Source organism: Castor canadensis, chromosome 15 (genome assembly GCF_047511655.1).
Source record: "Castor canadensis chromosome 15, mCasCan1.hap1v2, whole genome shotgun sequence".
Classification (NCBI taxonomy): Eukaryota; Metazoa; Chordata; class Mammalia; order Rodentia; family Castoridae; genus Castor; species Castor canadensis.
Window position 1 is genome coordinate 77525966 of NC_133400.1, and position 26309 is coordinate 77552274.

The window sequence follows — 26309 nt, forward strand, 5'->3', positions numbered from 1 at the left end:
TCACCTCATCCCAGTTAGAATGGCTATCTTCAAGAACAAAACCAACAAATGTTGATGAGGATGAGGTGAAATAGGAACCCTTATGCACTGCTGTTGGGATTGCAAATTAGTATAACAACTATGGAAAGCAATATGGAGAGTCCTTCAAAGACTACAAATAGAACTGCCACATGACCCAGTGATACCACTCCTGGACATATACCCAAAGGGATGTAAGTCAGGATATGATAGAAACACTTGCACACCAATGATTACCACAGCACTGTTCACAATAGCCAAGCTGTGGAAACAACCCAGATGCCCTATAACTGATGAATGGATTAAGAGACTATGATAGATAGGTAGGTAGGTAGGTAGATAAATAGATAGACAGACAGACAGATAGATAGACAGGTAGATAGTAGATAGATGATAGATAGACAGAGAGACAGACATACATAATGGAGTTTTATGCAGCCATAAGGAAGAATGAAACTATGTGTTTTGAAGGTAAATGCGAGGAATTTGAGGGCATCATGTTAAGTGAAGTAAATCAGGTTCAGAAAAACAAAGGCTGCATGTTTCCTCTCATATGTGGTAGATATATCCAAAAGATAAATGTATATGCAAAAACAAACCTGATTATATATACATCTATATGTAGAACACGTTTATAACAGTAGAACTACATTACAGAACTCAGGGAAGGAGGGAAAGGAAAAGAGAATGATAGAGAGTCAACAATCTCAAAATGCAGCACATCTACTCATCTAGCAAACTGAATTTAACAACACAATAAAAGGATCACACACCATGATCAAGTGGGATTTACCTTGGAAAAGCAAGAATAGGTTAATATGTACAAATCAAAAGGTATGACACATCATATTAACAGAAGGAGCAATAAAATCTTTTGATTTCAATAAGTGGAGAAAAAGCATTGGATGAAACACAACATTTCATGACTAAACAAAAACCTTCTAAACAAATTATGAATAGAAGGAATATATCTCAAAACAAGAAATACCTTATATAATAAAGCCAAAGGTAACTTCATACTCGATGGTCAAAACCCAAAGTTTTTCCTTTAAGCACAGGAACAAGACAACGCTTACTCTCTCCAATTCTACTCTCAACATAGTACTGGAAATCCTTATTCAAAAAAAAGAGACAGGGGTCGGGGGTGGGAAGGAGGTGGTCTGAACAATGTATGAGATGAGTAAATATAAAAACAATAAAATAAAAAAAATTAAAAAAGAAAAACAAAAAGCATCCAAGTTTGAAAAATAAATTGTCTTCATTTGCAGATGACATGATCTTCTATACAGAAAACCCTTAAGCCTCCACAGGAGAAAAACATGTAGTACTAAGAAATGAGATCAGGTAAATTGCAGGATAAAAAAATCAACAGGTAAAAATCACTTGTGTTTCAAAACACTAAAACATAAACTACTGGAAAGATAAATTAAGAAAATAATCTCACTTGTTATAACAGAAGAAAGAATAAAATAAGAATCATTTTAACCAGAGATAAAAAAAATTGTACTTTGAAAACTATAAAATATTAATGAAAGAAAATAAAGACATATCCCTTTTTCATGCATCAGAAAAATTAATATTGTCAAAATTCTCAGGATACCCAAAGCAATGTACAGACTCAATGCAATCCTCCTCAAAATCCCAATGCCATTTTTCATAGAAATAAAGAGAAACATCCCAAAATTCATTTAGAAATAGAAACGACTTCAAATATCTAAAGCAATCTTGAGCAAGAAGAATAAAGTTGGTGGCATCACACTTCTGATTTCAACAAAGCTAGTCATGTAAACAGATATTGGCATAAAAACAGACAATGAATAGATCGATGAAACAGAATTGAGAACTGAGAAATAAATGCACATACACTCATTAACAAACATGACAAAAATACACAATGGAGAAAGGATAATCTCCTTAATAATGGTGTTAGGTATTCATATGTAAAAGAAGGAAATTCTATCCTTATAGCATGTGTGAAAATCAACTCAAAATGGATTAAAATATTTTAATATAAGACATGAAGCCATGAAAATCCTATACACAAGGGAAGTTCCATGATATTGGTTTTGTCACTGATTTTTCATATATAACACCAAAAGCACAGGCAAGAAAAGTCAAAATAGACTAGTGTGATTATGCCAAATTAAAAGATTTTTGTAGCACAAGTGAAATAATCAACAGAATGAAAAGGCAGCCTCTGAAATAAGAGAAATAGTTTTAAACCATACATACCAGACTGATTCATTTTCAAGATATATAAGGAACTCATGTAAATCAACAGCAAAAATTAAAACTGACCAATGAATTTTATTCATTGAAGCAGGGTCTAGGCATAGAGGTTCATGACTGCAATTACAGCTTCATGGGAGGCAGAAATCAAGAGGATGGCAGTTTAAGGCCAGCACAGGCAAAAAAGTTAATGAGACCCTAATCTTAGAAACAAAGTTAGGTAAGCTAGTGAATATCTGGCAGAGATGGATCATCATCCAAGGCCAGCCCCAGATAAAAACTACCTAAAAAATAACTAAAAAACATAAAAGGCTGGGGGCATGGTTCAAGTGGTAGAGTGTTTGTCAAGCAAGGCCCTAAGTTTAAATCCCAGTAACACACACACATACACACACACACACACACAAATCTCTCTTGCTGTGGTGGTACATGCTATAATTCCTGCTACTTGGGGAAGTAGACATAAGAGGATCATGGTCTGAGTACAGCCTGGACAAAAAGTGCTGAGACCCTACATGAAAAAAATCTAAAAGCCAAAGGAATGAGGGCATGGCTCGAGTGTAAGAGAAGCATGAGACCCTGAGCTCAATTCCCAGTATAGTCAAACAGTAAATAAAATAAAATAATAAAATAAAATAAAGAACTCAATTAAAATTTGTGTAAAGGATTCAAATAAGCATTTTTCCAAAGGAGACATACAAATAGCCAGCAGATATGTGAAAAAGTATTCAACATTACTAATGATAAAGAGAAGTACAAATCAAAACCATGATGAGATATCATGTCACAACTGTTACGACAGATACTACCAAAAGAGAAAAATAAAACAAATGTTTGTGAGGCTATGAAGACAAGGGAACTCTTACCATTATCAATAGAAATGGAAATTAGTATTAATTTGTGGTTGGCATCACAATACCTGATTTCAAATTGTATTACAAAGCTAAACAGTATGGTATGCCATAAAAACAAATAAATAGACCAATGGAACAGAATAAACATGGAAAACACTACTGAAGTTTCTCAATAAATTAAAAACAGAACTTCAATATGATCAACAATTTGACTTCTAGGAATACATCCAGAGAAAACAAAACCACCACCTCAAAGAGGCATCTGCATTCCCATGTTCATTGCAGGCATTAGTCATGGTGGACAGGGTATGAAATAGCCTAAGTGTAAACGGATGGGTGAATGGGTAAAGAGAAGCACATACAAACACACGCACACACAGAGAAATATACACATACACATACATGCAATGGAATATTAGGCCTTAAAATCAGGAAATCTGCCACTAGGGCATTAGCAAAACGCCACTGTGTAAAGTGAAATAAACAAGACACAGAAAGACAAATAATGTAAGATTTCTCTTATACGTGGACTCTGAAAAAGTTGAGTTCATATTAGAAAGAATAGAAGGCAGGGGAACAGGGCACAGGAAATAGAGAGATGTTGGTCAAAGAGTACAAACTTTCATTTATAAGATGGGTAAGTGGCAACTGTAACAATGGTTACATATTGTACACTTGAAATTTGCTAAGAATGTAGGTCTTGAATATTCTTACCACTCACATAGCTATGTTAACATAGCTATGACAAGCTATGTTAATTAGTTGATTATAGTGACTGTTCCACAATGTATACATATATAAAAATACATTATAAACTTAATATACCATTTTATTTATAAATTATGTTCAATAAGCTGGAAAAATAGAATATTATTAAGATATTGAAACAAAGGAGGTATAATTCATAATTGAGAGCAATTTGAAAATATAATTAGAAACAGCTAGAATTTAGAAAATTAAGGAGTAGATCTAGAAGAAAAAAATGATAATGTTTAAGGACAAAGTGAAAACAAACTAAGTTAATGGGGCAAAAATTAGTGAGGAGCCAGGTGCTGGTGGCTCAAATCTGTAATCCTAGCTACTCAGTAGGCAGAGATCAGGAACACCATGGTTCAAAGCCGGTCCCGGGCAAAAAGTTCCTGAGACCCTATGTCGAAAAACCCTTCACAAAAATAGGGCTAGTGGGGTGGCTCAAGGTGATGGCCCTGAGTTCAAGCCCCAGTACCAAAAAAACAAAATAAAACAAAAAAACTAGTGAGGAAAAGTTAGTCAATGTTTACAGCTAGAAACTTATTCAAATCAATATGGTCTTGATTAACAAAGTGTCATTATAAGACAACCAGTTTCCTTCTTTCAACCTGCACAGATCATGAAATGACATTGTAACTGCAGATGTGACTTCCTAGTATTTTGTGTGGGAGAAGATCTTTACCATGTTTGCAAAGATTATAAATCTCCCTGCTAGCAATGATTTACAACAAATTATAAGGGTCACTAAATTTGAAAAACATTAAAAGTGAGGACATTTTAGGGTATTTAAAAACAAATATTGATTTCCTTGGCAGTGTCTCTAAGTAAACAGGATTGGAAATACTCCCATATTGAAGTGTTTTCTCTTACCTGGGTAGAGGGTACAGTCCAGGAATGATAAATCATCAATTGCAATATCTCCAGTGAAGTCATCCCCCACTGTCGCTTCCACCAAAATCTGAGAAAATGTAAGAAGGTTGTTAACACCATGAAAATATTAAGCTACTGTAACTTGTGGCTGAAAAGGAATTCAGAATTTACCAAAAATCTACCTCTTTCAAACGTTAAAGAAAAAAGCACTTTGCGGTAGTCTCCCAAGTAGTTGTGTTGTCTCTCCTTGGATTCTTGGAGGAGATATCATTGAGCCAATTGAACCACCTGGCTCATTCTATTTCTGAGGAGTTCCCTTGTTCTGAAATTTCAGTATTTCAGATTATAAGTACTTCACTACGACTTTCAACCTTAGTTCTAAATTTTCCTTATTTTCTTCTGAGACTTTACGTATAAGAAGACGATTGTCTCCTCCTCCTTTCCCTTTCGCTTTGATCTATCTCGCTGTCAGCAGTTTATCTACTTCCCAGGTTAAACCTGATCATTCTTCTAGAAATGCAGTTTTCTCCCAGGGTTCCTTGCTGGTCTGTACGTTTTCAAGAGGTTTAGAAATGTTCTTATACAAATCTTATTCAATAACACTTTCTGAAATTTGCTAATTTTTAGATCTCCTTTGGAACCACATTAATCACGATGATCTCAGGTGACATTCGTTCTGTTGCTAGAGCTACAATTCCACCAAAACCCTGGTAAAATATGAAACACTAACAAACTGATTGTGGCTGGGGCCAAGATTTACTATAATAGAATCAATCATGATGAATTATTTTAATACTTATGCAAATGTGTTGTATGCTTGCTAGGCATCTTGCCATAATTTAATAATAAAGAACTTCTAACAAACTCAAATTAAAAAACACATTCTCCATTATTATAAGAACATATGCTTCTCATTTCATTTTTTTCTTCACAAATGCTACATGTGGGAAGTAAAATTTTATCTCATTTTTTTCAAAATCTAACCTCAAGTAGCAGTTATCTCAGAAATTATTTACTAATGCCCTTGTCAAGAGACAGTTCATAGAGGTCAAATGCTGACCTCCAACTATTGGTACCTTCCCTCAACTTCCTAATCTTTCATGTGGACAACCAGATTTTTTTAATGATTTGTCCCTCCAGTAAATGAATTATCTTGAGAAAAATTTAAGCATCTGACTAATAGGCAAGTATTGTCTACTTGATATTGCCGAATGAACATCTGATGGGGTTATGTATGCAGGAAAATGACCAACTGCTCTACAATAAATCATTCTAAATATAAAATTTATTCTTTTTACCAGCATCATTATTAAAATAGGGAGAGAAAACAGAACGTATACAAAGAATGCTCAGTAACAAATCATAAAATTATTCCCAATAAACAAAAATCAACCATTAGAATTTGGCAGACCAGACTATAAAAATATTTTATAGAAGAAAGACTGTAATTGCATGAAAGGGAAAACAGCATAAGCAAAGATAAATTAATTACTACTAATAAATGATCAGTATGTACCCAGAAGAAATTAAAAGAAAAAGGAAAAACTCATAAATAATAATCATAAGGTATAGTCACTATAATAATACTGCTCATGATTAGCACTAGTTTATTAATGAGAAGGGACAGAAAATTGTATCATAATCCCAAAGTTAATGGGAAATGCAGGAGTTGCACATATAAATATCTGTAAGTTAACTTTGGTTCTATATATCCATACATAGCTCCATTCTAGAATATGGCTTGACTGCTGTCTTTATATAGTCACAAATTAAGGAACTGGCCATTTATGAAAATTGCAGTCAAAACTGTGTAACTCAAAATAGGTCACACCAGGTAAGGAGCATTTCTGAGAGGAGGTGGTTTGCACAAGCTTATTTTTATTAGTTACTTTATACTACATGACAAACATTCTGATATTACTTCTATCAATATTCAGTCCAATACAGAAGACAGCTGAGTCTTGCTCTAACACAATTTAATCATAATTTCTATCAAAATATCTTCAATATGTTAATCTCCTAAATGTTAACACTCTTAAGAATTAATGGACAATTAGTTTCAAGAAGATACAGTAAAAATTCAATTTGTATGTCTAACTGCAGTCTAAGTCTCTTTTTAATATTTAATGAAACCAACCATTATAAAAAGCCTTTTGGTAACATCTTAAGAACCAATTTTCAAATGTTCAGATTTAATTTTACTTTTGCCCTATATTTAATTTATGCTTGTAAAAATACTTTGTAAATTATCATAAGAAACTAGTCCTAAGAAAATAATCACAAAAAAGCCCAGGTGTCTCTATAATGGACTTTCATTTCTTGTGTGTTTCTAGAATGAATGGAAGCATATTAAATCACAAAAATTAAAAATTGTATGTAAGACTATATTGTTATTCTGGAAATTAGGAAAGTCAATTTTTATGCCTAAGGTCCATTAGTACTTTACTGAATGCCTTAAAAGGCAATTGAAAGTCCAGTTTATTCCAAATAACCTGCCTTATCTGCAGAGGCCAATTCTACTTACAGAACTGTCATGGGCTTGGAAATGTGAAATAACCAATTCTCCTAGGTTGTTCTTTTTATAGACTGCTTCATGCTTCAAATAAAGATGGAATGTCCTTGTACATTACATTGAAACTTTTAGGCTCAAATATTCATAGTACTTTAGGGACTTGCCTGAACTGATCCCCTTATATATTTAAGAAAAGCAGATTATTGACTCAAAATTTTTAATGATGGGGAAACTACTGTCATTACATATATACATTAATGCACATGTTTTAGGCTCTTTTTAACTCATAGGAAAAATAGAATTAATTCAACCTGCCATCCAATTCCCACTTAGCAAACATGTATTTCAAAAAAAAGAATATGAGATTACAATATATTAATTTTTCATATAATGTATTTTCAAAGAGACTCAAAAGAAAGAGATTCTTATTTTAAAAATACATGTATGCACATATTTTATGTGAAACAACTGGAGCTCCAATGCATTGCTCATGGGAATTTAAAATGGTACATTTTGGAAACTGATTTGGCAATTTCTTATAAAATTAAACATATACTTCCACATGACATGGCAATCTTACCTGTAGCTATTTGTTTATCCAAGAGAAATGAAGACATATATCTAAACAAAAGCCCAGTCGCAAATTGTATGCTATCTTCATTTATAATCTCCTAAAACTTGAAACAACTGATATATACCTCAACTAGTGAATAAACAAATTGAAGTGTATTTATGCAAGGTGATTCTAGTCACATGAAAAGGAACGAGTCAATGATATGTGCAACAAGAGCTGTGAATCTCCATAAGTGAAAGATGTCTGACACAAAAGACTACATACTTTATAATTCATTTTATATGACATTCTTGAAAAGTCAGAACTATAAGGAAAGCATCAATTTTATGTTGCCAGTCGCTGTGGGTCAGGGCAGGTGTTCCTGACTACATAAAAGAATGAGAAATTGGAGGGTATGTGATCTTAAATGTCTCCCGAAGTCTTGGTCCTCGGTCTGTGGTACTATTTGGAAGAGATGGAACCTCTTACACGTGGTGCATAGTGGAAGGAAGTTAGGTCATTAGGACAATGACTTTGGAGGGGATATGGGGGTCCAGGCCCTTTCTTCCCTCTCACTCTTGGCTTTAATTCCACCATAAAGAGTCTTCTGCCATGTGCTCCCACCATGACATACTGTGTCATCCCAGGTTCAAAGCAACCTGGCAAAGTGACCTTGGACTAAAGCCTCTGAAACTGGAATCAAAATAATCATTTTCTCCTTTAAAGTTGCTTATTTCAAGTATTTTGTCACAGTGACAGAAAGATGACCATCTTGGAACTTGTCTTTAAAGTTTCCCAGAAGAAATAAGCATTTAAATGTATAAGTACTTACACAATTAAGTCTGCAAATGAAGGTAGCTTCAGCTTGAGTTGCAGAAGGACTCTTCTCTGAGGAAGTTAACACTTAAACTGAGACTGTAACTGGAGTCTTGATTCATAATGACTCATGGTTGGGTATTATGGAATGTTTGATTAAAGCAAAGGACAAATGCTGGCTATCTCTAGGGTTTAGATTATCACCTGGTTTTTCTCCATTAGATCTGGGTCAGTTTTAAGTTGCTACATATAAAGTGTAGATTAGATGCCTTCTTTCACAAGGACAACAAAGGTCACATAAGTGTTTTTATAAAAAGATTTACTATATATTAAAATAATAAACTAAATTTCTGCTCTCCTTTCTTTAAATATTATCTTTCATGGTGAGAATAAAAATTTACTCTATTGATTGAATAAAATAACATTTAAGATTTTTAGAACTATACTTTTTAAATGAGAATGTAGTTTTGGCATTTGTGAGAAAATCATTTGGACAATGTTACATTGTATTCTGTTAAGAATTTATACCTTATTATGTCATTTTTAAATAATAAAAACGTAACACTTTTGAACTTTTTATTCAATAGTTCTAAACCTTCATTTTCCTCTCTAATATTGACCATGTTTTTTCAATTTAATGCTTCTTTGTAACCTCCAATCAAGTAGGTTGTCTATAAATTCTTAGGTTTAGAGAACCTGAGGGTTATTTGTCCTCCTTCACATAATAGATGAGATGTGAGAAGAGTTACACATTATATGTGTCTCCAGAGGGTGCTTTAAAATAGCATGTGAGTTCCAAGAAGCAAATTAGTTCCAAACTGATAAACATTTATCTCTTTTAACATCCACTTAGGCAAGTTTCTGAAAGGCACTGTTTTACATTGGAAGCAAAAAAAACTGAAAAAAAATCAAACAAATCAACCTCATCCAACTTTTGTCCTTTCTTATACATCTAAAATGGCAAAGAGAGCTGAAATTAATTTGTAGGTTTTGAACCATTTAAGAACCACACAAGGTAAATCAATCTCAAATGACATAAATACTTAGATGAGATGTATGTGTGTGAGCTGGGGTTGGGGAGGCAGAGGGGGAGAAAGAAAGAAAGAGAGAGTATTTTTTTTATTTTTTCTTAAGAAGAGCAGAAAGAGTTCTATGTGAAGAAAGCATATCTGAGAGTCTGAATGACCTTATTTCCTCAATTACACTCCAACCCTTCTTCAACTTCTTTTCTCTCTGCCTTGAACAGAGCAGAAGCCATGATGGGAACAGGGTTTCTGGGTGGAAAAAGAGCTGGGTAAGCAGCAGCCAGTTAGTGGCCATTCCTGAGACTCTAACAAATGAGACTCCTTCAATTCAAAATAGTATAAAACAAGACATTATAAGGGGAAAGGAGGCTTCATTGATCTAAACATTTCAATTTACAGATGTGCTAGGAAAGAATTCAGGCATCAGAATGCTTTCCACAAATAAATTATTTCAACAGTCAGCACCATCCACTTGCTACCTCCATTGCTGGCACAAAATTCTGCATGGATTTCTTGTATTCTGCACAGTTTGGTCTCTGACCAAAGGACATATTTGAATGACCTTCACCTTGAGACTTTTGTATCCATTTCATAGTGAAGATAAATTCCCCTGTCATCTTTCCATCTCTCCCTGTCTTCTCTCTCTTTTACTCTCCCTCTCTCTCCTCTCTCTTCTCTCTCCCTCTCCCTCCCCCCATCCCCAAGTGTGCCTCCTATGTGTGTGTGTGTGTGTGTGTGTGTGTGTGTGTGTGTGTGTGTGTTTATCTCTCTCTCTCTGGAAAATGGGCAGATATGCCAGCCATCTATGACACTGAAGGTTTCTTAATCTCAGGCAGGGTTCCTCTCCGATGGTGAGACCCACCACACATACATGTAAACAGATCCTTATCAAGTTGCCTTGTAGTAAATGGGTGACTACTGGAAGGCACTTCTCTGGCTGATGCTTTTTATTGTCTCTCTAAAGCAGGAGTGTGGTGTCTTCTGTTACTGCATGTATAAACATCAGTGGCAGTCTAAGTTGTTACCTTGCAAGTGGGGACATAAACTGACAGAAGTACATCAGGTGTAAGATCATATATGCCAAATGTTAATCAGCCTTAATGTTAGGTGTGTAATAAGGAGTACTGGGGACTATGGTAACTGAGGAAGAGTATATTCTTGTGAAATATCCTACTTTTGAAATACTGGAAACCCCTTTTACTTGAGAGCACTTTTGTGGATTTAACCAAGCTCTGGTAAGCTGGGTATAACTCAGGGCTCACCTCTTACTTTCCACTACTCTATATAATGAGATACTTAAGGATAGGGCTGAGGTTTAGTCTTCTTGATAACTATGGAAACACTTAGCACAAGGCCTATATAGGTACTCATTTTTCTTTCCTGGATTAAAAATTCTTAGGAAGCCATGAGTTATAAAGCTCAACATTAGCTAAGAAGAAATATAATATGATACCAGAAGATGAACAAAATTTTGCCATGATTTTTCCTGAAATAAGAATTCAGATTGATTAGGTAGCTATCCTATTGTTTTTTTCTCTGGTGGTAATGAGGTTTGAACTCAGAGCCTTGCATTTGTAAGGCAAGTACTCTACCACTTGAGTCATGTCTCCAGATCTTTTGCTTTTAGTTTGATTTTTAGATAGGGTCTAGCGCTTGTGTCCTGGCTGGGCTCTGATTATACTCTTCCTACCTCTGCCTCCCATGGAAAAGCAACCTTCTTATAGTACTTGGTCTACTTATCTGTCTTAGTATTTTATTTTAACTCTACCAGTACCACAATTATGTTTTTATTATCCAAAACACTGAACATGCAGCCCTTAGCACAGCAATCATCACACTGTAATCACTCAAATATTTTAGGGAGGAAAATGAAGCTTCTACTTTCATCTAAGGATACTGATGTCACTTGTGATGGCTTATCCCCTGTTTTACATGGTGTACAATGATCAAACAGATAGTGCAAACTGAAAGAAAAAGGACAGGGAGCATGGCTCAGAGTGGTAGAGACCTTGAGTGGAGGACTCTGGGTTCAACCTGCTGTATCATTATTATGAAGCAAGACTCCAGTTACAGTCTTAGTTTAAGTGTTAAGTTCCTCAGAGAAGATTCCTTTTGCAACTCAAGCTGAAGCTACCTTCATTTACAGACTTAATTGTGTATGTAGTTGTACATTTAAATGTTTATTTCTTCTACGAGACTTTAAGGACAAGTTCCAAGACGGTCATCTTTGCATCACTGTAACAAAGTATCTTCAGATTCCTGAGCGCTTGGCAATTGCTCTTATAAATATTACTTCCTTGAAATAAAATCTAATTTTAAGGTTACCTTCCATTAGTTACTTACATGTTGAAATACGTTAGTGTCACCTAAACTTTTGATCTCAAAAGTGTCATTTGAGGATAACTTGGTCATCAACTTTAACATAATGCATATTATATTGTAACTTAGTGGAAAAATCTAAGTCATCAAAATTCCTGATTTAACATACATTCTTACTTAAGAGAAGACTAAACTTATAATAGGCCTTAGTAGACCATAAAATTATAAGAATATCACATGGAAATACCCACAAATTTTGCAGATCTTTTAACATAGTAACTGAACAGCTTTCTTTAATTTCTTGGAAAAAATACAGATAGTTTTAATGATAGAAATCTAAAGTAGAAATACTTATTATTTCGTGCCTGGGAGGTTATCCTCTCATATTTGATACTTTCATTGTTATATAATTTCTTAATGCAATAAATATTAAGAGAATATGTGAGTGGAACATAAATGTTCATTATGGATTTTAATTTCTTTGTTTATTTTTAACTTGGGGTACCTGCAGTTGGTTTCAGGGACTCATGCATGCTAGGCAAGCTATCTACCACTTAAGTCACGCCCTCTGCCCTTTTGATTTTATTTGGAGATAGGTATAGAGCCTTGCTAACTTTCTCAAGCTTGTGATTCTCCTGCTTCTACCTCTTAAGTGGCTGGGATTACACATGTGTGCCACCAAGCCTGGCCCTCATTCCTGGAGTTATGTTTTTTTTTTTGTCTTTTTCTTCGTTTGTGAAGCTGTGACAGTGAGGAAGACTAACAACTCTTTCTTGTCTTTACACTTGCTCAAAGTTTGGCTAAAAGTCTTTCATAATAATTTCACCAAACCAGGTGGCAGCCCTTCTCATTGTACATGCCTGTATTATAGAATTCTCAATGCCAGTCAATATCAAAACCAAAAAAAGAAATGAAAAAGAAATATTATTGAAAATGGAAAAGAAACACTGCTACATTGCCACATCTTCATATCAAACTAAATAACAAAGCATTTCACCAGAGAACAAATTCATCGAGTCTATTTTTGTATGTATGAAAAATGGAGGATTCATAACAAAAGCATTGTCATTGCAAGCTTTGTCACCTCAACAGGACAGTGGGGTAACCCAGTTCTACCTGAAGAAAATAGTCAAGCATGGTCACCTGAGCATCACCTGACACAAAACAAACCTGAGTTCTCTTTTTGTGTTGTCCTCTGTTGTCCAGTCACTGCTTCATGCTCATACTTAAAAGGCTAAGTTAGTCTCAATCAGTACCTTAAACCAGAAACCACTTTAAAGCATTAGGTCAGAAACCCCAGATCAAGTTACGTCTGAATTCTTTTCCCTCACACCAAGGTATTCTGCAGCATAAGATAACAAATGTACAGGTCTCATGCCAGCCTTTACATAACAACTATTCTTGGTGTACTCAACTTGGTCTGGTTTTCTATGACCCAGGCAGTTTCTCCAGAAAGTTAATATAAAACAAAAATGGCAACTTATTTATATTAAATGAAAACACTGCAAATGTATCAGAATACTTATACTAGCTGTTCATCAAAATATGGTTGTCAGGAAAGGAAATATCCTTGAGCAAAACAAAGATCAGAAGCATGTTTGGTAAAAAGGGAAGAAGGTGTGGAATATTCTGAAGCAGTAGTATCAGCAAGCTAATAGAGACAATTATCTACCAAGTAGAAAGGGATACGACATTGATATGGTCTCCTTTGTACAGAAGTATAAAACACCACAATTTATTATAATTTAGATATCTTTCATTCACTACATTTAAATTGCCATCTTTTTAAATGCAACTTAAATAGGAAATATAAGCCTCTTGATGCTACTTAAGAGATAAGGTAGAATGAATTGTCATATTTCTAATTCATCCCCTGATACTTTCAAAATACACTCAGACATAAAATACTTGTGGCACCTAATCATTTAATATTTCCCAAACATCTTACCACCAGAATTATCAAAGGTTTTTGTGTAAGCTACAGATTCTTAGCGATTGCTCTTGTAGTTATTAATGGTGGTACATGTAGGGCAGAGATTGAGAATCTGTGTTTTACAAAAGACCAAAGGTGAATGTGTTAATTAAGAAAATATGAGAACTAGTAATCAAATTCAAATTTTACATTTCAAAGGACAAGATATGTAAAGAGATATACAATCCTATGCTTGACAATTTTGCCTGATCACACACACACACACACACACACAAATGTCCTGGAAATGTAAATTACTATGCCAGAGTGCCTGAGGTATGAGATCTTGTATCAATGCCTCTTAAGCTACATTTCCATCTATCTGACAGTGCAGCCTAGAGAGATGCATTATGCACAGATTCATTTATTTGATGTCTCCAAAGGAAATTTTTGCAGTCTTTTTCCTAGAGTCTGGAGGACCCTAGCTGTACCTTGTCACCTCCTGTGAACCACCTAAAGCTTTGACAGAAATGACTTCTAGTTTTGGTGAGCTTCCGCTTGCTTCTACTTCCAGTAGAATCTATTCAGGTTTCTCTAGTTCTCCACATTACCTATGCTATAGATAAAAATAGTGCTGGCCCTCACAGTAAACTTGGTGTTTAAGGAAACTAAGACTCTGGCAATGATGATATTTCAATGTAGAAACCAAATTAAAACGAACACAATATGGAAGGCACTTCGTATACCATCTATTCCTATTTACTTTTCATTCTTACATTTTAAAAGGTATGCTTCTGCAACACCACTAGCTCATTGACAGAAATCTGAGTTAAAATGGTGGAGTTTAAAATCAGCTAAAACACCATTCTTACTGCTCCTGTTCTGATGGTCCCGGTTCACTGTGCCCCTATGAGAGATCCAAAGAGATGTGCACCTGGTAGGAATAGCTGTAATGTCCTCCCTTGGTGTCCATGGAGAATTGGTTCCAGTTCCTCCCTCCCCAGGATACTCAAATTTGCAGATGCTCAAGTCTCTTGTATAAAGTGGCATAAAGTATTATACATTCTTCCATATACTTCAAATCATCTCTAGATTATTTACAATCCCTAATAAAATAGAAATGCATGGAGGTGGTTGATAAACTGTATTGTTTTGAGAAAAATGGCAAAAAAAAGTCTGCACATGTTCAGTAAAGACACATTATTTTCCAAATATTTTCAATGAGCATTTGTTTGAATCTGCAGATGCAGAAACTACTGCCAAGTGTGCTTGCTCTTAACTAACATTTGATGCTGGGAAGTATTCAGATGTGGTAACGAAACAAAAATACAAAGTGATTAGTCTACATTTCATCTGGCAGATTATCTCTGTGATACTTAAGTGTCAAAGTCAATCTGAACTATATATAGATTAAACAATTTAGCTGTTGGGCTGCAGGTAACCATGTGTGCTTGCTCTATAGGAAGTACAAATGATCTTTCTAAAAAGTCATTAGCCCTAGAGTTATTCTGATCTTGAATCACAATGAAATCATAGCTTTCATTCTTACAAAACTCTTAGAAATGAAATGTACATAAAATTATCTAGACATGTGAGGAGAAATAAGAAAATTAAGGGAGAAGTCAGTGGAGGGGCAGAAGTACTAAATGATGTGTGTAAAACAGCATGAGGTGATATGTTGATGCAAATTCCACCCAATAGGACTAAGCATGGAGAGAAAACTGAATATCAGTTTAGGACCCATTTTGAATAGGAGAAGGAAAAATCCTGCAATACAAATTACTAAAATGTTTCCTTTGACTAACATTAAGAATAGGACATTCAATCTGATGCAATTCAAAAGATTCAAAAACTTTTATTTCCCATAAACATTAAAATAATGCAGAAAATAGTGGAGAAAGGATTTTTAATAATTTGATGTCAAACTGAATACTCAAAATTATGCTTGCCCCCCCAATCAGCCCAATTCAACAAATAAGCATCATTTATCTTCACGTGTGCTAACCTTTGAGCATCAGAGTCTCTTGTTAGTTTTATAAGAATTTCTTTGTAGCATAACTTAAAACAACTTTATGAACTGTACAGAATGATGGGATAATACTATGATTCAGAGAGGTCCCCAAGGTGTGTGTACATTTACACAATATTAAAGACTATAAAATCCGTGTTTATCAAACATCATAAGTCAAACCACAGACTCCCAGGATTTCCATTTAAATGTGTTTATGAGGACTGCTGAGGAGTTCAAAGCATGCATGTATGCACGGCCACCTACATGAAGCTGGATATTGAAACTCCAATCAGTCCAATGATGTAATTTTTCATTTTTCTCAAGTAAATCTAAATTTGCTTATTTTGATTTCGTTTTTGGATATTCTTTCCTATAGAGGTCTCAGCTTTTTGTGTTGAACTTATTTTATATAACTCTCTGATCCTCCTCCTTAATTCCTCATGTGTAATTTTTTTTTCTTTGGGACTTTCTTGAAGGTTAGGATGAGATCTTTTGGCCATATACTCAGTAATACCATTGGGTGTGGATTCATTCACACAAGAACTGGAAAGAATTGGCTTATAATGAGGAAGCATCTCATTTTCTATATTGTCTGCTGCCATTGATGTCAAAAAAGAAGTTTGACTACTCCCATCTAAGTCGTATTTTGACTTTTGAGATTAGTGCCCAGATGGTGAAGATCGTCATGCTTGTCCTGACTATGAAGTTTTTCCAGGGGGAGTTTTTGAGATTGTTGAGCTTCTCTTGGCAATTGTTTGCATGGGAAGGCTTTTCTGGTAAAGTATCCCATGATACAAACAAACATAAGTGTAGGCAGGCAACCATACTTGGGATGACTTGGAAGTATTCCTTATGAGTTAATCTGAATAATCAACATAATTGTGGCAGCCAAAGACAGAGATCTGAAGGAAAAGCTTTCCTCACTTCATTCTGTGAAGACTTTCTTCTTCCAGTTTAAATCTAACCAGTCCCTATGTGGGAATTGGTCTTGGGACTTCTGCATTCAGCTTTGGAAAAACAGTTTTCTCATTCATCTTTCCTCCCACAGCAGGAGCAGGCAACCTTGTGGTGTGCCCAATGAACACGGGTAGAAGTCCTTGGGCCATAGGCTGGTGAGGATACTAGAGGGACGGGAAAGGAAAATGCATGCAGGACCACTTGGGGGAAGGTGAGGACAAACTAGAATTGACACCAAGAATTTACCCAGACATTAAAACTTTCCTTTCCTAAATCCTCACTTGCATATTCTTTTGCTCCTTCTTTGTGCTAATGACCTGTTTCCCAACCAATTCTGTTCAGACTCTTGAAAACATTTGTTTTTAACCTCATCAGAGAACAATCGCCCCACCTTCTAGCTTTCTAAAGCAGCAGACCCAGGCTTGTTCTTGTTATAGATTTCGCAAATTAGATGATTATGAGGAAGTGACACAATTCCCATTGTACCTTTCAGTTAATAGTCAGGATGTTTAGTCTCCAGAGTAAGGGAAAAATCTGGGAGTGTTGTTCATCTAATTGCACAGCCACTTTACAAAGTTAAACACATCTTGTGCTTAGAAATGTTCAAAAGTTATGCTCACATTACTAATTGGAAACTCTTGTGAGGCCAACGCACAGGAATAACAACAAAGAATCATGCCAGATGACATACTTTCCAAGGGCAAAAATCCTATATCCATTGTGATACTGAAAGCACATAATGAGCTTGTAGAATTCCCACTGGCTGTTTGTAAAGTGCAGGCATCAGCAAACTTGAAAATAAAAAAAATATATTTTAATTGGAAACCTAATGAAATAAAGTTAGTGGGGTTTTTTTTTGTGTGTTTTTTTGTTTTTTTGTTTTTTTGGAACACAGCCATACCAATTTGTTTTCGTATTCTCTGAGCTGTTTTTAATGACAGAGCCCAGTACTTGTAACAGAGGCCCATGGAGCCTAAAATATTTGCATCCTAGCTCTTGACAGGAAAAGTATACATACGTTCAGTATAAATTAAAAGTCTTCACTGTCAAAGTCAGAAACACAGTTAAAAGGTCTTTTCACAATACTTAATTTTTAAATTAAAATTTTTATATTAAAAATATAAAAATACCTTAACAGATCATGCAATATTGAATAATTAGACAAAACTGTTTCAAAGTTGCCTTTTTCTTCTACTTATTTTTATTATTGCTTTACTGGGGGTAATTTGTGACATTTACAGACATCCTTACAATGTATCATAGTTGAATTCACCCCCTCATCATTCTTTTAAAAAACCTATTTTCTTTCTTAAGGAGTTTCCAATCACCAAAGCAAAGTTTAAGAACTTTGTTGCTGACTGAGTCCTAAGCCTGGAAAAAATATGATATCCTACTGAGAGCCTCTCAATTCTCATAGAATACTGCTAAACTTTTGAAATACAAAATCTGTTTTATGCAATATATAGTCTTAGGTACATTCGTGGATGAGCTACGCTTTTAGGTGAAGCTAACGAAAAATGAAAACTATATCTGTAGTAAGATTTTTAAATATTTGGGAAACTATAGCTTCTTTTGAGGTCAAACTGGGGTTTGAACTCAGTTTCATTCTTGCTGGGCAGGCACTCACTTGAGTCACTGCCACAGCACCAATAGTTTAATCTTTAAGGGCAAATTTTCTATGTGTTAGCTTTCCTTTCTATGCTCTTTTGATGAGTTTATAGATTTGGAGGTATAAATGGAATGTAAAACTATTGAAAAATATTCCAAGCAAGCATTTTATCTGAGAATTTAACTCAGGAGGGAAGCAAAGCTGATTATAAAGATGATTTTTTCCAGTTGGCTATTGCTACATTGGAAGACAGCATGCCTTCTGAGGGGTCCTGTGAAGTCATCTACGAATCGAACTGTCATTCTCAGAGGACGAAAGCACCACCATCTCCCACTGACCGCAGCAGGACTATGTGCATGAGCTCTCCACCTGCTACAGTGAGAGGAGCCACTGGGCTAATCCAGCCAGGTGCTGTCGTGTAACACCCGCACCAGTTTCTCACGGCCTGAAGTCAAGCCTGTGCAGACCTGTTGGACACTACAGAGGCTGCAAACATAAGATGTGGGGATAAGAGAATTAGATGCAAAGTTCTTCAGGCTGGAGACGTATTTTAATTTTTAAAGTGACACTGATGCACACCTTGAAGAGGCACATGATTCTCCTATCTATGTTTCCTTTTCACAAAAGACCCATTCACCCTGGATGATCCAACCCATAATTTAAACTGCCACCCATCATAAATGATACCAAATCTTTCTTCACTGCATACTTTTCCCCTAAACTTTAGACTTCTTTTTTGCTTTGATGTCTTACAGAAACCTGAAAAGTTTTTAAACGTCTAGCATCTTCTTTCATAAAATGTCCTCTCCCTCCTCTAAATTTCAACGAAAAACTCCTACTGTTCTTCTCACTGGAATTCTGAAATAGCCTTGATTTTTCCTGATTCACTCCATCCATGTAATGACCCAGTAACTAAGAGAAAGGATTGACAAATGAGACTACATGAAATTAAAAAGCTTCTGCCCAACAAAATAAATGGTCACTAAATTGAAGATCCTGCCCAGAGAATGGGAGAAAATCTTTGCCAACAATATATCTGACAAGGAATTAACAACCAGAATATATAGGGAGCTCAAAACACTAAACTTCCAAAAAATCAATGAAGAAATGGAAAAACGAACTGAATAGAGCATTTTCAAAGGAAGAAGACTAAATGCCCAAAAACACAAGAAGAAATCCTCACCATCCCTGGCCATAAAAGAAATGCAAATGAAAACCATGTTAAGATTCTACCCTACTCTCTGTTATAACTGCTACCATCAAGAATGCAAACAACAAATGTCGTTGAGGATGTGGGGAAAACAAAACCCTCATACACTGTTGGCAGGAATGTAAATTAGTACAACCACTGTGCAAAACATCATGGAGGCTCCTCAAAAAACTAAAAGCAGAACAGCAATTCCACTCCTAGGAATATACCTAAAGGAATGTAAGTCAGGTTACAATAAAGGCACCTGCACATCCATGTTTATTGCAGCACTATTCACAATAGCTAAACTAAGGAAGCAGCCAAGAGGCCCCACAACTGATGAATGGATTAAGAAAATGTGCTGTTTACATACAACGGAATTTTATTCAGTCATGAAAAAGGAAAATTTGTCATTTGTAGGTAGATGGATGGAACCGGAGAACATCTTAAGTGAAGTTAGCCAGATTCAGAAATATAAAGGCCAGATGTTTTCTCTCATATGTGCAATATAGACCTAGTACAAATAGAAGCAATATTATGAAAAACAGTAGATGGTAAGGAGAGATCACATATGAGAGAAGGAGGGTAAAAGAGGGAAATTAAGAAGGTAAATATGGTTGATTCTTCCTATACAAGAACAAATATAGAATTTTTAAATCTGTTGAAATCATCGTAAGAAGGGGACTAAGGTAGAAAAGAGAAAATAGAGGAGATGAACCAATTTGGGTTATAACACATATATACATGGAAATGTCACAAGGAAACTCCCTCTTTACCTATCATAAACAAACAAATGTCATTGATTTTTTTCTCTTACAAAATTGGAGAAAAAACAGACTATTATCTTAAATGCCTTTTAGAAGCTCAACAATAATAGGAATTCATGGTAACTTGTACTATAAGCTAAGCAAAGCTTTCTTACAGACTTTACTAAAGTAATTTATAACATCTAAGAATAATTATAGAGTTCAAGCCATTGTGAATTTAAAAAATGAAATTTATAGAATTCTATAGCTGGACACAACTTTTAGGTCATTCTATTATTCTTTTTGTTTTTGTTGAGATAGAGTCCTGTTATGTAGTCCAGGCTGGCCTCAAATTCCCAAACCTCAGGCCTCAGCCTCCTGAGGGCTGAAATTGCAGGCATGTTTCACCATGCCTACCCAACAGCCCCTTTCTGTTGAGACAGAGTCTCCCTGTATGGCTGAGGCTGGCTTCTCCTCCTGCCTCAGTCTCCCGAGTGCTGGAATTACAGACACGAACCACCATACCCATCCTTCACCTTTTTATTCCGGTGAGGAGTCGGTCATCAGAAGATGGAGTAGCATATAGAAGCCCACTGGATCCCTCAGTAGATATTTTAAACTTTAGAACCCAGGTATTCTCAGCCTGACTTGATGTGATTTTCGCAGGTTTCCATGGATATTTAAAAATGAAAGTCGGGACATTACATTTGTTTTACATGTAAAACTATCAAACTCATTGTGTTAAGTTTTTCATTTCTGTGGTAAAATAACAGACATTAACACCTTAAGGGAGGAAAGATTTTTTTTTCATTTGAGAAGTTTCAGCCCACTGCTGACTGTGTTCCATTACTATAGGCCTGAAGCAGGACTGAGCATCATGGTAGACACATGTGTAAGGTAAAGCTCACCTCATGATGGCTGGGAAGCAGAGAGAGAGAAACAGCAAGAAGAAAGGAGAAGGCATAGTCCCCAGGACCTATTTCCTTCAACCTGATCCTAACTCCTAACTTTTCCATCACCTCCCAATAATGTCATCAAATTAGGAACCCATCAGAGGATTCATCTGTTCAGGAAGTCATAGCTCATGTAACACAATCACTACCCAAAATTCTCCTAATGCTGCTTGCATCAGAGATTGAGTCTGCAATATTTGAGTCTTCAGGGAGATACTTCATATTCAAATTATAAAACTCATCATAATAGCATAACTTGCATATAGCTATCAAAAACAAAACAAGAAAATTACATATAATTTAAAGCATCTTAAAACCATCAAAGAGACCAGGTATGTTAGCACATATCTATAATCCTAGCACTCGTGAAACTGAGGCAGGAGGATTTTGTTGGAGACCAGCCTGAGCTGCACAGTGAGACACTTTCTAAAAAAAAAAAAAAGCTGAATATAACTAATAGTTTAATCTAAAAGGAAAACTTCCTAGAAAGGCAATCCCCTTCCCCCATAAAGAAACAAATTGAAAACACAAAATAAATTCTGTGTAACGTAGAAACATAAACTCATTAATTTTAATCCAGTGAAGCAAACTGACTTTAGAATCATTCTCATTTTTAATTACCATCTTATTTTTCTATTACATTATGCTATGCTTCATACTAAATATAAAATCAATTTTTCATCTTAACACATACTAGAAATATAGAGTCACCATATTGGAAATAAGTAGAGAGCATATTTGTTCCCAAGTAATTTTTTAAAGGTTATTTAAAATTTTGTATAAAATGATTTTTGAAAATATTTCAAGTTTTTAATTGAAAAGTCTTATTCAAATAGAATGATTCTGCCTTATCCCCAGCACTGGGATCTATGATGAAAGCTATGAAACATCTCAAAAATGGCAAAGTGCTCGAGATAAGATACTCATATCTAAAAGTGTTGAGAGGGCGTTAAAAACTGGCTGCTGAATTTTTTCTACCATTAGGACACTGTAAAGGCAAAATGTAAGAGAACAGGAGTCACAAACGCATATATTTAGGCATTATCACAATGGTGATATGTGCTTTGAGTCTAGCTGATACAGCAGAAGTTGTACGAAATTGCTTCCTATTTTTAGTTAATTATAATTGAGAGATGCTAACATTAAACTGGTGATTTATATAAAATACTTACAACCATAAAAAAGCATTCCAAATAACTCTCACCTGGATTAAACACCCTACTTCACTGTACACTATAAGGCACACATGCATGTCATTTTGCCCTGGTTTCCAACCAAGAGAACTTTGGTTTTAAAAGCAGTATAAGTTAGTAATTAAGAATTTAAATGCTGGAGTTACAGTGATTCTTCTTAACCCAGTTCTATTGCTCATTGTTCTTTTAAGTTTTTATTTTGACTTCAGATTTAGAGAACAGATGCAAAGATAACACAGAGTTCTCTATGCTTCTCACCTTACTTCTCCCCTAATGGTAACATTTCATGTAACAGTCCTCATTTCCTCTGTGAGAGGGTAGAAACTCTCAGAGTTGTGAGGAAATTATGAAGAGATAAGTTCAATGCATAGCACCTGACATGTAGAAAGTGTTAAGTATTAGCTATGATACCCTGTTCGTGTCTAAAGCTTTAAAAGTAAAACTTAGGTAGAACCGGAGTATAGAATAAACTACAAAAGTTACACCTCTTTCCTTGGCTTTGGGCTTCTGTGGCTAATCAGGGTTATGGCCAGAACCTAATGGAAATATGTCTCAGTCCAGGTTCCTTGGAAACAGATTTGATATGGAAATTGGGGAACAGAATATTTACAGAGAAAAATTCTAGGAACCATCACCTCTAGAAGAGTGAAGAAAAGCAGAATCGGATGAGGCAGAAGTGAAGATGTGATATAGTTACAACAGAAGATTCAACTGGATTCAAGGAGTGCTCAGGCTCTGAGAGGGCCCTTCACAGTCACCCCAAAATGAAGCAAGAGTCCAGAGGTTTCATACCCTGTGTTGATCCTTCTTCACACATAGATTTATCCTCAAGGAGGGCAGGATAGCTATAACAAAATACCTGAAATAATCTATTCATATAGAGAAAAAGGATATTTTGGCTCACAGTTTTGGAGGTTTCAGTCCATCGGTCCCATGGTTTGGACCTGTGGTAAGGCAGAGCACCACGGTGGTAATGTGCACAGGAGTAAAACATTGTTAACCGCATGACCAGAACAAGAGGTGGGGAGGGGCTCAAGGGCCCATGATTCCCTACAGGAGCACAACCCCAATGACTAAAGACTTCTCACTAGTCACCACCTCTCAAAGGTTCTACTACCTCCTAAAAACACCACCATAGGGACCAAATCTCTTAATACACAGACCTTCAGTGGACATTTAAGATCCAAACTATAGCAGAGGAACATCAGTTTGACAAGTCTATTTTCTTGAGCGTAGCTTCAAGAGAGCGAGAGCCATTTGGGAGGCATTAGTGGCCAACACCCCAAGCAGCTGGAAAGCGGCAGGACTGGGTATACACCAGTGTTTTGTTACAAATGACTCACTCCCAAGAGGTATGTGGGCAGAGTTAACTCATGGCCAGTGAAAGAGACACAAAATAAAATATATGAACCAACCATCAAAAAATTTCAAACATTTGTCTTTGCTGTTCTACTTTGATTGTTTTAACAACCTTGATAGCTCAGCAATAGTCATTGCAATATGGAGTAGCATAGAGTTCAAGGGAAAAAAGGCAAACTCTTTTCCTCTTCCCACAACTCAGGACTACTAAAGATTGTGAGTATCTCAGCTTTGGCACCATGCATAGGTGACAACATCACTGAATGGAGTAAAGAGAGGCTTTCACTCAGGGGACAGTAGCAATTGTAAAAAATATCAGGAAGCTTTGTGAACAGGAGATGCAGAGGTTGGACCTACATATTTCCAATAAAATATGGTGTTAAAACACATGTGTGACCATAAAAAACCCTGCTTCTTTCTGTTGGTGTGTGTGTGTGTGTGTGTGTGTGTGTGTGTGTGTATGTGAGACGTAAAGACAATCAAATGGTAGTATCAGTCTAAAGGAGAGGGAAGAAGGCTTGCTTTTATATGGGTGAAAACTACTGATTCAGAGAATAAATTTGTTACACATCTTCTCCAAACTAAAGGCAAAAAGATGATGAAAAGGCCCTAATTCAGAATGGAGATCATCTAGAAGAACCATGAGAGGATATACCCAGAGAGGCTATGATGTAGATTAAATCAAGAGATCGATTTGAGGAGAATTATCATCTAATAAGTATTAAGTATTTTTCCATTAACTTTTATATTTCCATTTATTTAGCTTTTCTTTAATTTCACACAAACGTTTTTATAAATTTTGATCTGCATATTTTTCATTACATTCCAAAGTATTTTACTAGTTCTGATGTTGTAAATTTAATTGTTTATTTAATTTCATTTTTCAATTAGTTTTCATTGAATATAGAAATACAACTGGGGCCAGGCACCAGCCCTGGTTATAATTATAGGATTTGTCTATAATTCTAGCTACTCAGGAGGCAGAGATCAGGAGGATCGCAGTTCGAACCCAGCCAAGGCAAATAGTTCCAAGACCCTATCTTGGAAATAACCCATCACAAAAAAGAGCTAGAGGAGTGGTTTGAGGTGTAAGTCCTGATTTCAAGCCACAGTGCCACTAAAAAAGAAAAAGGAATATAACTGGGCTGGGGGTGTAGTTCAAGTGGTAGAATACTGGCCTAACAAGTGCAAGGTCTTGAGTTCAAACCCCAAGTACCAACTTAAATAAACCCTGATTTTATATACTGATATTTTACTCTGTAACTTTTCTAATTCACTTAATATTTTTACAGCTTTTCTGCAAATTAATGACTTTATATGTATCCATTGTGTCTCCCGAAAATAAGTTTTATCTTCTTTCTTTCCACCATAGTGCCCTTCTTTCTTTTCTTTCTTCTTCCGTTCCTTCCTGTCTTCTTTCACTTCTTTCCATTGTTAGGAACTCCAGTACAATATTTAAAAGCAGTGAGGAGAAGGAACTCCCTTCTAATCTTCACAATTGATATAAAGCACTTCCACATTAAGTACTGCATAAGCTGTAGTGTTTTAGTAAACACACATAATCAGTTTGAAAATGTTCCTTCTATTCTCAGTTTGCTAAGATTTTTAGTCACAAACTTTGTGTGTGTGTGAATGTGTGTGTTGCTGGGGATGAAATCCAGGGCATTGCACATGTGAGGCAAACATTCTACCACTGAGCTACATGCCCAGTATGAGTTTTTCTTACAAAAGAATGCTGCTTTTTGAAGTCTGTTTGTGCATCTATTGAGATGATCTATGAATTTTCTTCTCTTTTTCTACTTATAAGGTACATTTTCCTATGTAAACCAAACCTGTATTACTGAGATAAATCTGATTTGTTCATGATATTTTATCAACTTATAAATATTGTCTGGTGCAATTTGTTAATATTAAGAGTGCCACATCTAGATTCATTAGGTATAATAGCTCATTTTCTCTACTTTTGACATCTCTGGTCATGGTATCATAATAGTATTCTTAGAAAATAAGCTGAGATTGCTTTTTTTTGGAAAACTTTAATATAATCAACCAGCAAATGCATCAGGCCTGTGTGAAGTTTTAAATACTGAATTATGTTCCTTCAACTTACATAGGGTTCTTCGGTTTCCTATTTCTTTCTGAGTAAGCTTTGATAATTTGCATTGATTTTATCTATGTAATCCAATTTATCAAATAAATTTCTTCCTAGCACTCTATTACATTCTTTAAATTTCTGTAGACTCTGTCATTGTGTACCTATAATCATTGTTAACACTATTGATACAATTACCTTTTATAATTCTTAAGGCATAAGAGAAGAAACAAGAAGTTTCCTGTAGCTACAAAGAAGGAAAAAATGTCTATTTATTTTGAATATTTAGGCATGAAGATAGGAGAAATGGCTTTCTCTCCTTGATCATTTAGAAAGGAGCCA

At 35.4% G+C, this 26309-nt stretch overlaps 1 protein-coding gene and 1 pseudogene across 1 annotated transcript in view; both read right to left on the reverse strand.

Moving 5' to 3' along the window:
• Nucleotides 1-26309, reverse strand: part of Malrd1 (MAM and LDL receptor class A domain containing 1) — a 598455-nt gene that overhangs the window by 424104 nt on the left and 148042 nt on the right. Inside the window, exon 19 of the mRNA XM_074056557.1 lies at nucleotides 4722-4809. Coding sequence (XP_073912658.1) covers nucleotides 4722-4809 — 88 coding nt within the window. The remainder of the gene's footprint in view (nucleotides 1-4721; nucleotides 4810-26309) is intronic.
• LOC109675214 (OCIA domain-containing protein 1 pseudogene) lies at nucleotides 16199-17205 on the reverse strand (annotated as a pseudogene).